The 13850-nt window shown below is 46.8% G+C and overlaps 1 protein-coding gene across 1 annotated transcript; it reads left to right on the top strand.

Moving 5' to 3' along the window:
- The first annotated feature begins 338 nt into the window (after positions 1-338).
- Positions 339-13559, top strand: LOC141472621 (membrane-anchored junction protein-like). The gene is made up of 10 exons (XM_074159773.1): positions 339-439; positions 2081-2126; positions 3397-3472; positions 4712-4837; positions 6172-6203; positions 7017-7126; positions 9266-9320; positions 12075-12147; positions 12531-12675; positions 13514-13559. The coding sequence occupies exons 1-10, from the start codon at positions 339-341 to the stop codon at positions 13557-13559; spliced, it is 810 nt and encodes a 269-aa protein (XP_074015874.1).
- The last annotated feature ends 291 nt before the right edge of the window (positions 13560-13850 follow it).

The raw sequence follows: 13850 nt of genomic DNA, 5'->3' as shown, positions 1-13850 counted from the left end.
ACGGCCCTGCCGGGGCCTCGTCGACATCCCCCGGGGCGAGAGGCCTTGTCGGCCTCGAGGACGTTGGTGGGGACATCGCCGGAGCAGTGTGGCTGGAGGCGGGTGGCCGTCGGCTGGAAGTCTGTCCTCGAATCCTGCTCAAAACCGCTCTGCTTTATTGGAAATGGCACCTGAATCCGCGATTTTCTGGCTGGTGGGAGGCCTGTTCTCCCTGCAGATGAGGAATCCCTGCTCACCATCCTTTCTTCTGGTAGGACAGCGTGAGATCTGGTGAAGGCTTTTAGTCGTTGACTTTTGACTCTCCTGCTCCCCTAGGCTACATCCAGGAAGGAGGAAAGATGTCACTGAAACCATTTACCTATCCCTTGCCTGAAACAAGGTTCCTTCATGCAGGCGGGCTTGTGTACAAATTTAAAATCCGGTACGGCAACTTCAGCAGGTAAGTGTGGGAAAGGCACAGTCAGCCTGGGTGCGATGGCTGCGTGTTGCAGTGAGTGAATACGAGACACAAAACTCAGGTTTGGGGGCTCCTCTGTCCTGCCTTCTTCCACTAACTATGAAAGCGGTCGCTTAAAAGTCGCTGCTGCACTCGCACAGGCTGAACGTTGGCCTGAGAGACTAATTTGAGCTGTATAAAATGCTCCTGTGTCACTGCCACGTCTGGGTTTTGTGCTTCAGTGGAACGAGAGGCTGTTTTTACTGATAGCGTTTTATGATTTTGTAAGTGTTTACTTGAGAAGCTCTAGAGCCTTTGTTACGGTTTAACCCCAGCCAACAGCTAAGCCCCACGTGGCCACTTGCTCAGTGTCCCGCAGTGGGGTGAGGGAGAGAATCAGAAGGGTGGAAGTAAGGATAAAGTGGGTTGAGATAAAGACAGTTTAATAAGTAAAGCAAAAGCCGTGTGCACAAACGAAATCGGGAAGTCCTTCGGTGCTTCCCATCAGCAGGCGGGTGTTTAATCTCCAGGAAAGCCGGGCTCCGTCACACCTAAGAGTTACTTGGGAAGACAAATGTCCACACTCCAGACCTAAAAGAAAATAACCCTCCCTCCTCCCCACCCCCTCACACTCCCCCCAACCGACGAGTCCCCGGCAGTCAGAGAGCAGGTCTGACACCCTTGGCGTGAGACCCTGGGTGGTGCCTTGCTTTCTTCCATTCTTTCCACCCTCGTCTCCTCATCGCCGTGGCAATGTCCCCTCCTGAATTGTGTTTCCCTGCTGATTGCTGAAGACTTCGTGACCACAGCCTAATTCTTGGGTGGGTGATGTCTGTCGTGCTGTGCTGTGTAATTCCTGTCATTGACTTGCTCTTTATCAAGCAAGGAGAGAGCCTTTCCGAAGAGGAAGGCAAGTTCTCGTCTCTGCTGGAGTTCTGGCTGGGGACCCTGAATGTGGAGGATGTGAGAATGGCTGCCTCCCGGGGCATATACCAGAGAATACTCGCATGCCATAATTCCTTACGCTCCACTGTATTTACTTATTTCCAAGTAACAGTTATGTGATTTGTTTGCTTTTTGATGGATTTGGATTTTCCTTAAGGCCTTCTCTCTCCCTCTGCATTTTGTTGTTGGCCGATACCTTGCAGCAAACAAGTTGGAGAAGCCAGCTTACAAAAGACGTGCAGAGTTTGCTGCAGGCAATACACAGCTCCCAGCATCACAGGGCTTAGCTCCAGTGCTGTGAAGGCCCGTTCCTCGGCAGGTTTGCACCGTGGAGGGGATTAAGAGACGTGTCCTGCTGGTTCCTTCTTGTAGGCCCTTGAGTGGAATGGCATCGCCATAGGCTGGAAGACAGGTACTGGTTTGAGGGCACCTGGTCAACAACCCTGTCCTAAAGGTTACTGAGGATGGACTGAAAAGATCTGATCTCCTCACACAAAATATAAAGGGGCAGAAAACCAAAGAGAAACAGTCCTCGTGGAATAATGGATATCTTTTACAAGCAATAAATTGGGAGTTCATCTGTCTGCAAAGTATTTTCTCTGTGCAATGGGAATTGTAGGTGTTTAAACTCTTTACAAGGACTGTCGCTCCGTTGCTCTTTGACTGGGCTGGGATGAGCTCTCTCTGTTTGTTTCACAGCGCTCCTGATCTCAACACCACCGACAGTGCTGTCCAGGAGCTAGAGGTAGGAGAGGGAGCAGGTCCCTGGGACCTTCTCTGAATGTTGAGCTAAGCAAGTCTTATGTTTGTTATGGGACTGAGGACATTTTGTCAAATGCAGCGTTTCAAGTGAGAGTAATGGGGAACTTCTCTGGAGAGTACGAGGGTGAAAAAAATGACATAAATGAAAAATGCCATCAACAGGCAGCATTAATGTAGAAAAGTAAGGTTTTTATTTGAAGTATTTCAAAGAAGCTACTGACTGTTAAAATTGGACCCATGGAGCTGCCTATTTGTCGAGCTGGTTGCACCCCGTTCCTTTCCAATTCCTGCTCAGGTTCATCCTGCAGCAGCACTTTCCCACGGTTCGGCTCTCAGCCCCAGACCTGGCCAGTGCTTTTAGCTTCTCAGGCCAGACGAGCTGTCACTCCCTCCTGTTGGTTCAGGAGCTGCGGTGCTGCTGGTGAGCGAGCCTGGCAGCAGCTCATCTACCGCTCGATTGCACATGCTTCCCTCCCAACTGAGGAGCCACTGGAACCAGTGGACGTGCTTTGAATGATGCCAGTACTTGGTGACCACTGATGAGCCCTGTTGGTGTCATCTTCTTCCTGAGACAGACGAAAGTCCCTGCCATTCCTGAGGAAATGAGACAAATATACTGCCTGCTTAAGAATGCTTCCTTACTTAATTTTAAGAAAAATCTTCAGCGTACAGTAATAGCATTATAAATATTATTGAAGAAAATGTGCTGACTTTAATTGATACAAAAAATTATAATTTAATTTTTTTTCTTTTTCACTTTTGAAAATATTGAAAGGTATTACTAGAAAAAGTTTCCCATTTGTAAAGCAGGAGTGAGTTGGGGCCGAATTGCAGTTCCCTTGTAACTGAATTGAGTCAATATGCAGAAAAAGAGGAATATGTTTATTTTCGAAGCAGGTCAATGCTACCTGTGTTTTGCTGGCAAAAAGGAGACTTCTTAAGTGTAAAACTTCTTAAATTTCAAAGCACACTTTCCCTCTTCATAGTGATGCTTCTGTGTTACTTCAAGATTAAGATACTAATTCACTTCAATGTCTGTGAGTCTGTGAGTGCAGCGCACTCTGGGTGATGGGAGGGAGTGCGGAGAAGAAGGGGAGGAGGAAAAGCAAAATATCTAGAACCTGCTCTTCCACGAGTCGTGCAAACTGTAAAGTAATTTTAAATTTTCCCCACGCCTTGAAACTGTACTTCACAGTCGAATTGTGGCTATATTGCTAATACTCTTCCTTTGTTTCTTTCTCTGGCCTCTCCAGGAAGCGATTCGAGTAATCCTTGGAAATCTTGATGACTTACATCCATTTTCTACAGACCACTTCACCATTTTCCCGTGTATCCTGTCTTTCCTACCTGTAAAAGAGAATTGCAAGACAAAGGGCATTGCTTAATTCAACATTCGTGCCTGGTAGTGTGCAGATCTTTAGCTGGAGTGTGAAGCCTTTGCACTTTGCAGTTTTACGTCAGCTGAAGATCCTCCTCAGGTGTTGCCTTCACTTGAGAACTGATGTGAAAAGAGAGTTTTGCAGTGTTTTGAGCTGAGTGCCTCTGTGTTCCGAATCAGATTTAGCCACAGAAAATGAACACGTGTATCTAAAGGGACAGGAATCCCACCTAATGTGATTGCAAGCAAAGCTCGTGCATTTCTTGAAAAGGCTGATAAAATGTCAAATGCTCTTTGCAGTCTCAGCAACGTTGGCCACAAGTCGAGAAGACGGCAGTAGTTTTCTCATAAGGTACGTTAGGATTAAATATCGTAGTTGCTGTAAAGGGTTCAAAAGAAGTTACTGTCATGAGGCTCTTGTTGAAGAGAAAAGTAAGTTGGTTGAATGAGACGCCTTTTCGGTCCTAAGGGGTGTCAATTTGGGAATCAGATCAGGCCCTTTGGTATCCCCTCCCGTGGTTCTGGGTGCCCAGGAGTAATGAACATCTGGGTGTTTCCTCCTCCAAGGCATTCCCTTCCAGTCCTGGAAGATGGCCCCATTGCCACACTTTATAAAAGCAGGCAAGAACGAGGTCATCCTCTTTCTCTGTCAGAAGGTGATGAGAGCAACTTACTCCTGTTCCTGCCAGGAAGAGAAGGTGGCCGAGAGCATCGTCAGACGGGAAGCACCAAAACAAATGTTGGGCTTGTTGGTTTGCTTCACTAAAGCTCAGCCAGTTTTGCCTGCGTGCTTGAGGAGAGTTTGATTCATGGACTTGTATTTCTAGAACTCGAAAATCCATCCCCGTGCTTGGCCAGCACTGGGCCCTGGTGAGAACTGCGAGCTCAGAGGCCTGGTGTGATGAGTTGTCCTGCAGCCTGTGTGTCAGGCTCCTTGCTGGGGCATAACTCTTAGTTACTCACAAGCTGTGGGTGAGTGGGAGCTCTGGGAGAGGGTCACCGGGATGAGTGTTTCTTGTAATGTGTCACTAGTGGTTTTTCATACGGTTCTTACTGATGGATTGTATGTGCTGCCTTACACGCACATGCCAGGTGGTGTGACTTGTGAAGCCTTACCAGAAGACATTGTCAGGGCGCCTGCTCCTTTGAAACGTTAGTGCTGTGTTCTTAAGCCTTAGCATCGTTCTCAGATTGGAGTAAATGGGAGAGGGTATCGAAGATGAGATTCAAACATGAGAATGTCCATCTTGTGCCTTATCCCTACATTTGCACTATGTATCTAGAACTCAACTCATTCCAGCAGAACTTATCTTGTGGTAAGTCACTATGGTTATGTTTGGATAATTTCTGGAAACATCTGTCATCTGTGTCTTGCTTTTCCCTTTCCTTTCATCTACCGTGTCTTTGAGTTGGAGGGAGCAAACCTGTGTGCAGCGTGGCTGTGCTGTGGATTTGAGATAGAGCAGAACAGCGTGTTCTCTTTTGTCCTGTATTGCCCTTCTAAAATTTCCCGAATCTCTCTGCCTTTTCTACCCCTGCTGACTCTTCAGCTAGTATTTTTATGAAGCTGTGCCCAGCAGCTCCCAGCCTTTGTTCTGTAATGCCAGTAGCTGGGCTGGAGCCAGTACGTGTGTATGGGCTGCATGTTTTTCTTCCTTGTGCTTGACCACGTTTGTTGACATTGAACTTCACGCTCTTTGTTTCTGTTGTCCTAAAGAAAGAATGCATTTTTTTTTTCTAAATAATGATAGTCATAATGGTAATAATGATTAGCAAATGTTGTCGCCTCACTAGTGTCTCGTTTTCCAGGTTTTCGGTGAATTCCCTGAGCAGCCTCAGGCCCCAGCTGAGACCTCTGTGGGACACCACATTTAACCTCCTCTGTTGTGAAAACCGAGTGTTATTCTTACTGTTTCCTGTTCTGATTATTGGTCCCTGTGAAAAGCTGCTGGTTTTTCTTGTGACTGCTTAGTGCAGATATTGTGGTCTCCTTTGTAAAATGGAGAAGCGGTCATTCCTTGGTCTCCCCCATTTGCTCGCGTGTAGCAGCCCCTGTCAAAGATACCATCTTTGGATGTAAAAATTCCTAAAGGTGGAGAATTCAGTCACTTCCCTGTACACCTTGCTCCAGTATTGAATCGCACTCTGCAACGGTTGTACATTTCTGTTCTAAAATTATGCACAGCATAATGTGCTATTACTTTCAGGCACTGGTGTTTCTAGTTTCTGTTGGCAGGGATTTTCCTTCAGGAAGATACGTATGGATGCCATGCACCAGAGGTTGGCTGGCCAATATTCTGGGGAGTCCATGCTCAGGCTGTCCTTGTGTCTTCCCTCTGGTGCCTAAAATACAGTGATGCCAACAGTTCTTCATTCCTTCTTCTCTTCTGAAGACTCCTTTAATTCTTCAAGAAAAGCAACTGTCCCCATCCCATTGACATGGGGTATTCCCAGCCAGGAATTCTAATTGTGAAAGAGCTGCGTTTGCAGTTTTTCAGTGTCAATATATCATATGCAAGTCCAGCATGGTTTCTGAGGAGTTTATCTTGTTTGCCAAAAGTGAGGTGCAATGCAAAAATGTACTTTTAAGTTGGTTAAAGAAAGTCCAGTCACCAAATATTCACCAAATTTTATAATACTTCTGTTACAGGTAAAGAAGTAAACAAGGGCAGTGATGGACTTGTAAGTTTTTTATGTGTTTTTTGTTTGGGTTTTTTTGGTGGTTTTTTTTTTTTTTTAAAGTTATATTCTAAATAGTGTGGAGAAGCAGAATAGAGATCCAGGCAATGCTCTGGTTCTCCTTTTTCTGGGTGTCAGTCAGGCATTGTGAGGTGGCACTGAATTCTCACCTGTAACCATCCAAGCTGGGAGAAATCATCCTGTTGGTTCCATCAGCCTTTGAATGAAGTCCTGCCTGAGGAGCCGAGGGCCCTGGTGGCTGCAGTGAAATGTGTTTTCTACAACTCTGAGCCGAGCTGTCAAATGGTTTCTTCACTGTGAGAGTCTGTAGGAGGAGGTCAATATGGCTGAATCATTAAGTAGTTTCCTTGGTGCTGTGTCGTAAACAACAAAGTTAAGCTTCTTTGGAAAGTTTTTGTTTAATGAGAGCTCCGGGTAGGTTTGGTTTTGATCCGAGTGTCTAAAAATGGAGTGAATTAGTGAATATGTCCTGTGCAAATTCCCCAAAAGAAACTCCTGCTCTCTCTGCTAGCATTACATTCCTGCTAATGGCATTCCTCGGCCCTCCTCTGAAGGTGGAGCAAACAGTGTGTTCTGGCAAGCAGTATTTCTTGTTGAGAACTGTTGAGCATAATTCTCTGGATGGCCTCAGTGCTCATCTTCTGTTTGAATAAGGCAGAAGCGTTTTTTTGGTCTTTATTGTATAAACATGACCAATTTTGCAAAATAGGAATGTATATTAACTCTGGATTTTTTTTTTAAACTAGAAAAGTCAAAATCAAATGCTATCAATACCAAGTTTGCAATGTTTTGAAGGTCAAGAGAAGCAATGAAGCATCAGAAAGTCCTGCAGTGGAAGAAAAGGTGAAGAGGAGAAGAGTGGAAGTCGGAGCAGAGACCTCATGCCCGCGGTTGGGTACGGACAGGTCAGTTGGCTACAAAATAGACTTCTAGGGCACATACCAGAATTTTTAATGTCTCTTGTACCTTCCTCCGGTTTCATGCCTGGGTGATCCCTTGCCCCATTTGTCTTCTTCCTTCTCTTCCATAGGTGACAGGACCTAAGCAGCATTGCCCGTGTTTGGAGAAAGTTGTCCCGTGCTTTCAGGCTCCTGTGCCGTTAACTAGGGGTCTCCCTATTGATCTCCTTTGTGTTCACGTTCTCTGTAGAATCACAGTGGGGTGAGACCTCAGCAGGGTGACAAAGCAGGGCACTGGCTCACGCACCTGAGCTGGGGGTGGGAGGGAAGAACTGGGAGCAGTTTTCCAGCTGAAGGCCAGTCTGTTCCTCTGGGTCGGCTGGTGAATGCTGCCTCACCGCTTGAGGCTGAGGTCCCTCTCTGGGCATTTCACAGAATCACTGCGGTAGGATGGGACCTTTGAGATCATTGAGTCCAACCCCTCCTGCTTGATGGGGAGGGGTTGCACACAGAGCACGTTGCCCAGGATGTGTCCCTTCAGGTGGACTCCAAGGGTGGAGATGCCACAATTTCTGTAGGCCGTTTCTGGTTGCCGTTCTTGACCACAGTTGCAGTCAGAAAGTTTTTTCTTGTGTTCAGATTTCATTTCATGTTTTGCAATTTGTGCCCTTTGCCTCTTGTCCTGCCAGAAGGCGCTGTTGAAGAGAGCCTGTCTCCTTCTTCTTTCTTCCCTCCCATCTGGTATATGTTGATGAGATCCCCTCTGAGCCTTCTCCAGGCTGAACAATCCCAGCTCTTCCAACGTCTCCACATATGAAAAGCGCTCCTGTCCCTTCAGCATCTTTGTTGCCCGTTGCTGGGCTCACCCCACTGAGTACCCGTCTTGTCCTGGGGAGCCCTGTCTGGACGGAGCCCACAGAGGGGAAGGAGCCTGAGCAGAGGGGAAGGATCACCTCCCTCGAGCTGCTGGCGAAACTCTTCCTAATGCACCCCAGGGGCTTGTTGGCCGCCCTCAGCACGAGGGCGCAATGCCGGCTCATGCTGGCTGACTTCAGGCTGAGTTCTCGATCACCTTCCAGAGGCAGGCCCATCGTTAGTTATAGTGTAGCTGGAGTGTAGCTTTAAAAAAAGACAATTTGTGTCTGTACTTAACATTCACAGGTATCTGGCAGAGAGTCCCAGATCCGGTGGTGTGATCGGATGATCACCTTCCCCCTTCCATGGCGATGGACAGACCATGTCAAATCATCTCCTTTGGTGCCTTAGATTCTTCCCACTCCCCAAGTGTATTTCATGCAGAGATTAGAACGGGAGAAGCCTGAAGCCTTTTTCTGCTCATATAAATGTAGTCCTTAATTTCCGTCTCCCCCATCAGTTTCTAGTCACAATAAAACTCGTGGAAATGGGTGAAGAATGAGACCAGGATCCAGAATGCTTTCTAATCTGTTTTTGCCAAGACATGGGTTGTAGATGCCTAAAATATAAGGCCATAAAAGGCTCTTTCATGATCCAGTTTGGCAGTCATCACCTCTTGATCTTTTTTTCTGTTTGGACAAGCTGTTTTGCTCACAGCTCCTCACGGGGCATTTGGATTCGTGTTTTCTTGGGGTACTATTGAGAGCTGAGCTCTCCAAATCTCCAGGTGTCCCTCCCCAGTGACACCGATCAGGACAATTGTGTGTGCAAATCAGGGTTGGTTTTCCCCACGTGGGTCACTTTGTACCTCTCTGTACAGAGTTTCCTCTGCCATGTTATTGCTCCGTGACCGAGTCTTGTAAGATCTTTCTGTGGTTCTTTGCGCCCTGCCCTTCTCTTTGTGTCAGTAACCTTATAGGATTTGCAGCTTTCTCAGTTTGCTGCCCATCCCCCTTTCCAGGTCATGTAATGCTTTTTTTCTCCTCTTTAACTGCTTATTGGTTTTACTAGAAAAGCAGAAAGCCTGATACTGGAATGAGTGCCTATTTTTGTTTTTGAAATGAGACTTTAAAGCATGAGAACAAATATAGATTAAGAGTATCTATGTTGTTGGCTAGAGGTACTAAAACCCTGATTTCTAATAAAATACTCGGAGTAGCCATTTACGAGATTGCTTCCTTTTTGTGACTTCTTGTAAACTCAGTTCTTCCTTCTCTGACCTCTTTTTAGAACCGGAACCGACTGTGTTCACCATATGAGTAAAGCAAAGCATGGATGTGAAATGGTAAGCTACAGAATATTCAGAAAGAGATAACAGTATCTGTTTAGTCCTAAATTCTTAAAGCGGCAAGGATAAAAATGCCTTCATGTAGGTTTTTTCTCCTTATCACCTGCATCGCCTGCATGGAGGCATTTGTGATTCCTGACTTAGCCAAGGGATGAATTTTCCTGGGAGACGACACGAGCTTTTCTGACTGTTGAGCTCTGAGCTGTAGGGGTGAGCTCAGACTCCTGGAGATGAACCCGAAGGATGCCCTGCCTTGTCTTCAAGACTCCAGTCCTCTTTTCCCTCCCATGCCCATTTGTGCAGAACTCCCTGGAGGGCCAACGGTGGCTGCTGACACCTTGGCATTGGCTCCAGCGTGAGTATTTGCCACTCCCCACCAGTGTCCTTTCTTGGTGCTGATGGCCTTGCAGCATCTCCCTCTTCTTGAAACAGCCTCTTCTCACTGTGGCATCGGAAGGCAGATTTACAACAGGATTGTTCCAGAGGGATTGTCACTTGCTTTCTAAACCCATTGTTCTCCAGAGACCTTGTCAGGAGGGAAAGATTCTTTCTCTTTTAGCTCACAGCTAAAGGCTGCTCTGACAGAGCTGCTGTTGGGCACAGCCTTTGGGAAACGGGGTCTTCACTGACACCCCTGTTCTCCTGCTCCTGGCTGTTGCCCATCCTCCCAAATGTCCCAGTGTGTTTCATCCGTTTTCTGGACACTGATGCCCATTCTAATTTAGTTCAAATCCCTGCCACAGTCTCACCTTCCTGGCCTTTTTCCTGCTCCAGCTCTTCAGAGAGAGGATTTTACGAGAAGGCAAACTCATTCCTCTTGGGTTTGTCCACAAAGGAAGTTTCCTGGTGGTATATAAGGAACAACTTCTTCTCCCCCTGTTCCTTGGGAGGTGAACAGTTGCATCAGATAACCTGGATTTCTGCGTGTTTCTGCATGATGACATACTGCCCCCATTTCAGGAACCTTCTGGACCTCTCCACAACTGGCTGAGCCTTTACGCAAATGCCATGTGTGGGCTTGCTTGAAATCTCAGGTGGCCAAGCCGTACTGCCTGCTTGCTCCTGGAGATCTGGTTCCAAAGGTCCAACCGCAGCATAATTGATCTGCAGGGATTCACTGCAGATACAATGGCCTGCGATTTCAGGTGCTACTAGTTGCATGGTTACCTTCAGCCTGCCCAGATAAACTCCTGTATTGAAACGGCCCTCACTTTGTTGTAAGCCCAAAACTTCCTTTCAGAAGAGGGTTTTTTATCAGGTAAACTAATGTGGGAGGACATCCTGAGCTCTTTCCAGGTAAACTATGGAACTATGAAGAATGACTCGTCAGCTCAGCAAATACCAATTAAGGTGAGAAGAACCTTCTCCAGAACAGATGCTTGTGCCACCTTGACTTGTACCTGAAATTTGCACTAGTCAGGGCACTGTTACGCTGAGAGGGATGTCCAGACACAAACTGTTGTGTTTATGAATACCAGAGCAGGTATCACGAGTGCCACCTGAAATCATGGGCAGATGACCCTTCCCTTACATGCGTTTTTTTTAGGAGATTAGAGCCAGGTGCTTCTGTGACATGCTTTCCATTTGGTGTGCTTTCCATTTGCTTTCTTTTAGTTTTCAGGATCAGAAGAAAGATTATGTTTAGGAAAAACCATATGCACAGCTCCTGTGCTTCCTCAGGATTCTTCTGATCATTCCTCTAGGGCTCTTGTTCACTTTATCAGCAGCGTATGACTTTGGATCCAGATCCGCCTGGTGTTTTAGAAGGCATCTCAAAAAGGGAAGGGTCTCGTTAAACATGAAGGAAATCTGTCTACTTAGTACCCATAGGACTGACATTACAACGTGGTCACTCAATCCAGAAGGAGGAGCGTGGAAGTGCCGCAGTCACACGGCTGTTAAGTAGATTGCATTTTCAGCTCCATCCAAACACCTTCTCGGCCTGTGATCTGGACAGCAGGTTGTCTGGTCAGGATGAGCGGTGTGGAGCCTACACAGCTTCCCACTTACCGAGGGCACCAGGAGCGGCCAAAGAAAGAGAAAAGAGAACTGAGAGACGCTCAGACTGTCACTGCAGATAATTTTCCTAACTTAGTTAATGCTCTGAGACTAAACTGCAAAGATCTCGGGCCATCTACAGTCCGGAATTTTGCGTGAACCTGAGCTTAGTGTAAGAGAAACACCATCAGGGAGTGGATCAGTTCTTCTCTTATCTTCTCTCTATGACAAAGTTGGTTTATTCTCTCTCAAAGCTTACACGCCGATTTTGTTGTTTGTGGTCCTTTGTATTGCTGATAGCGTTCCTCATGGGTATCCCTGGCTCACCTCTTGCTTCTGGCACTTTTCACTTTTGTCCCTTCCCACTTACTCCATTTCCTGTGCCCGTGCCTTAGCAGGCCTGATGTTTAGGGGCCTGTATTGCCCAGTGGCTGTCATTTCCCGCAGCACCTCTGTGTGTTTTGTTAAAATCTCTGTCTATGGCATAGCTGCTGCTGTTCTTTCACTATCTGCTATGTTAAAGTCTACTCAATGAATTGCAGCTTTATTTTGGGCTTGGGAATGTCCTGAGGAGGGCGAGGTAGAAATCGATTGGTGAAGAAAGTCCTCCTAGTAGCGGGAAAAGAAATGAAAATCACAGAACAAGAGAGTAGACCTTGCCTTTTAGTTCTTAAAGCAAGCAAACAAGGAAAAATCTCCTGCGCAACAGAATTTTACACGGTGTGACGGTTCTTGGTTTCCTTTTCCTTTCAGAATTCCTCCAAAGAAAAGGAGCATGAGTTTAGTCCAGCATCCCTTAGCGTGGGCTGTAAGCAAGAGAGTTTCTGTAAGTAAGGAATTCCTGTCTCGTTCCATTCAAATTGGTCCTATCGCCTCCAAAGCTGTAAGGATGACGTCGGTGTTAGTTTTCCTTTTAAAATTGTGTTTGGTATTTTCCAGCATGTGAGATTAGGCATTAGAACCACCGTAAAGTGGTAGGTCAGCAATGACTTTGGCTGAGACTCTTTTCCGCGTAACACGTTCTCGCCCACGGAGCGAGGCTGAGATGGGAGCCCACCTCCAAACCAGTCTGCATGGGGATGGCGGTAACACCTCCCAGGGTCATGGCCCTCGGAGCCTGGCCCCCCCTCTCAGCATCGAGGTCTGCCGTCGGTACGCAGGGAGTGTGGAGAGAGCCAGCTTGTGGTTTTGTTCTTCTGTTCCTTATAGGGGGTCCTGGGGAATCTGACCTTGAACAGAAACCAGCAACCGCCCAGGCTGAGGGTGCAACGCAGCTACTGCAGCGAAGGGACCCAACGGTGAACAAAGGAAGCACAGAGTCCGAAGGAAGAGGTGTCTCAAAGTTCTGGAGAAGGTACTGACCCTGCAGCTTTGAGCAGATGCAGGCATGGCTGTGTGCGAGCCTGTGTGGGAGCCTGTGTCTGGTTCTGGCAGTTCAGGTGATTCTACATGAGCTTGAAAAACGGCCACCTCTTTTCTGTGGTTAAACCAAAGTCTCCCAGGGCAAAGGAACCTTCAGGGATGTCCTGTGGTAAGGGGCAACGTTCCCAATAAATGCTCCTCTTGTGAATTGCCTTTGGGAAAAAACCTCCCCACGGGAGGGTTCCTGATCCCAGTCCCAGCCCCCATCCAGTGGGGCTTTTATCAGCTGAGGAGTGTCACCTCTGGCCCCATTTCTAAAGGGCTTCAACGCTCCCCTTCTAACGGGGCCTTCCCGGGATGGACCTTCAGTCCTGTCCAGGTAAGCAGGACCTTTATTTGGCAACTCAGCAACTGTGGCCTTGGTAACCTTGACTGCCAAAGACACCCTTCGAAACTCTAATTAAAGTAGCTGTGCAGAGCGTTGCTCGGCGCTGCTGCCCGAAGGAGTGCTCTGAAGCTGTGGAGCTGTACCCGCAGGAGCGTTCTGTTCCCTGTGCAGCACACGTTGAACATCAGCAGTGACTGTTGGTTTGACTGTCGGTTTGAGTTAGTTTTGGAAGAATTAAAACTCCTTGTTAATCATAATGTGTGCCAGTGCCTTTAACGAGACCGTCGTGGCACAAGTTATTCTTTATATTTCCTCTATTTTTTCAGTCTTCCTCTGTATTACTTTGCACTGGGGTTGTGTCTTTCTGGTGGACATAAATGACCGTGAACTCTCAGAGAAACATTTGAAGTATAATGTGCTCTTTCTGTTGTTGTTTCCCCAGCATGATCTGTTCGCCACTACAGCACCTTTTTGGTGGAAAGAACTGACCTGGAAGTACTGATTGTTGTGGAAAGGTAACCTGGTAGCACGGATGTCGGGTGGTATTGTTTCTTGTGTAATTCAGCTTTTCACATTGCTTGTCTCAGCTGTTCAGTGCTTCAAATGAAATTCTACTTTGTGTACATTTTCACATTAATGTACTGAAGACATTGGGTTAGAATGTCTTTTTCTTCAAAACCTAGAGTTTTTGCAAAAAGAGCAACAAGCTTTGAGATCTTGATCCTTGAGTGTCATAAATTGGGAATGTTACATTTAGAAATCATTATATGAGATTCTAA

This window comes from Numenius arquata, chromosome 16 (assembly GCF_964106895.1).
Source record: "Numenius arquata chromosome 16, bNumArq3.hap1.1, whole genome shotgun sequence".
Classification (NCBI taxonomy): Eukaryota; Metazoa; Chordata; class Aves; order Charadriiformes; family Scolopacidae; genus Numenius; species Numenius arquata.
The sequence above is the reverse complement of the archived record's forward strand: the minus strand, read 5'-3'. Positions and strand labels throughout refer to the sequence as shown.

Excerpts from the sequence above, each read along its gene's own strand:
- LOC141472621 (XM_074159773.1), top strand. The coding sequence starts at position 339 with ATGTCACTGAAACCATTTACCTATCCCTTGCCTGAAACAAGGTTCCTT. Across the intron at positions 440-2,080 it reads CGGTACGGCAACTTCAGCAG|CGCTCCTGATCTCAACACCA; the intron begins GTAAGTGTGGGA and ends TTTGTTTCACAG. Across the intron at positions 12,148-12,530 it reads CTGTAAGCAAGAGAGTTTCT|GGGGTCCTGGGGAATCTGAC; the intron begins GTAAGTAAGGAA and ends TGTTCCTTATAG.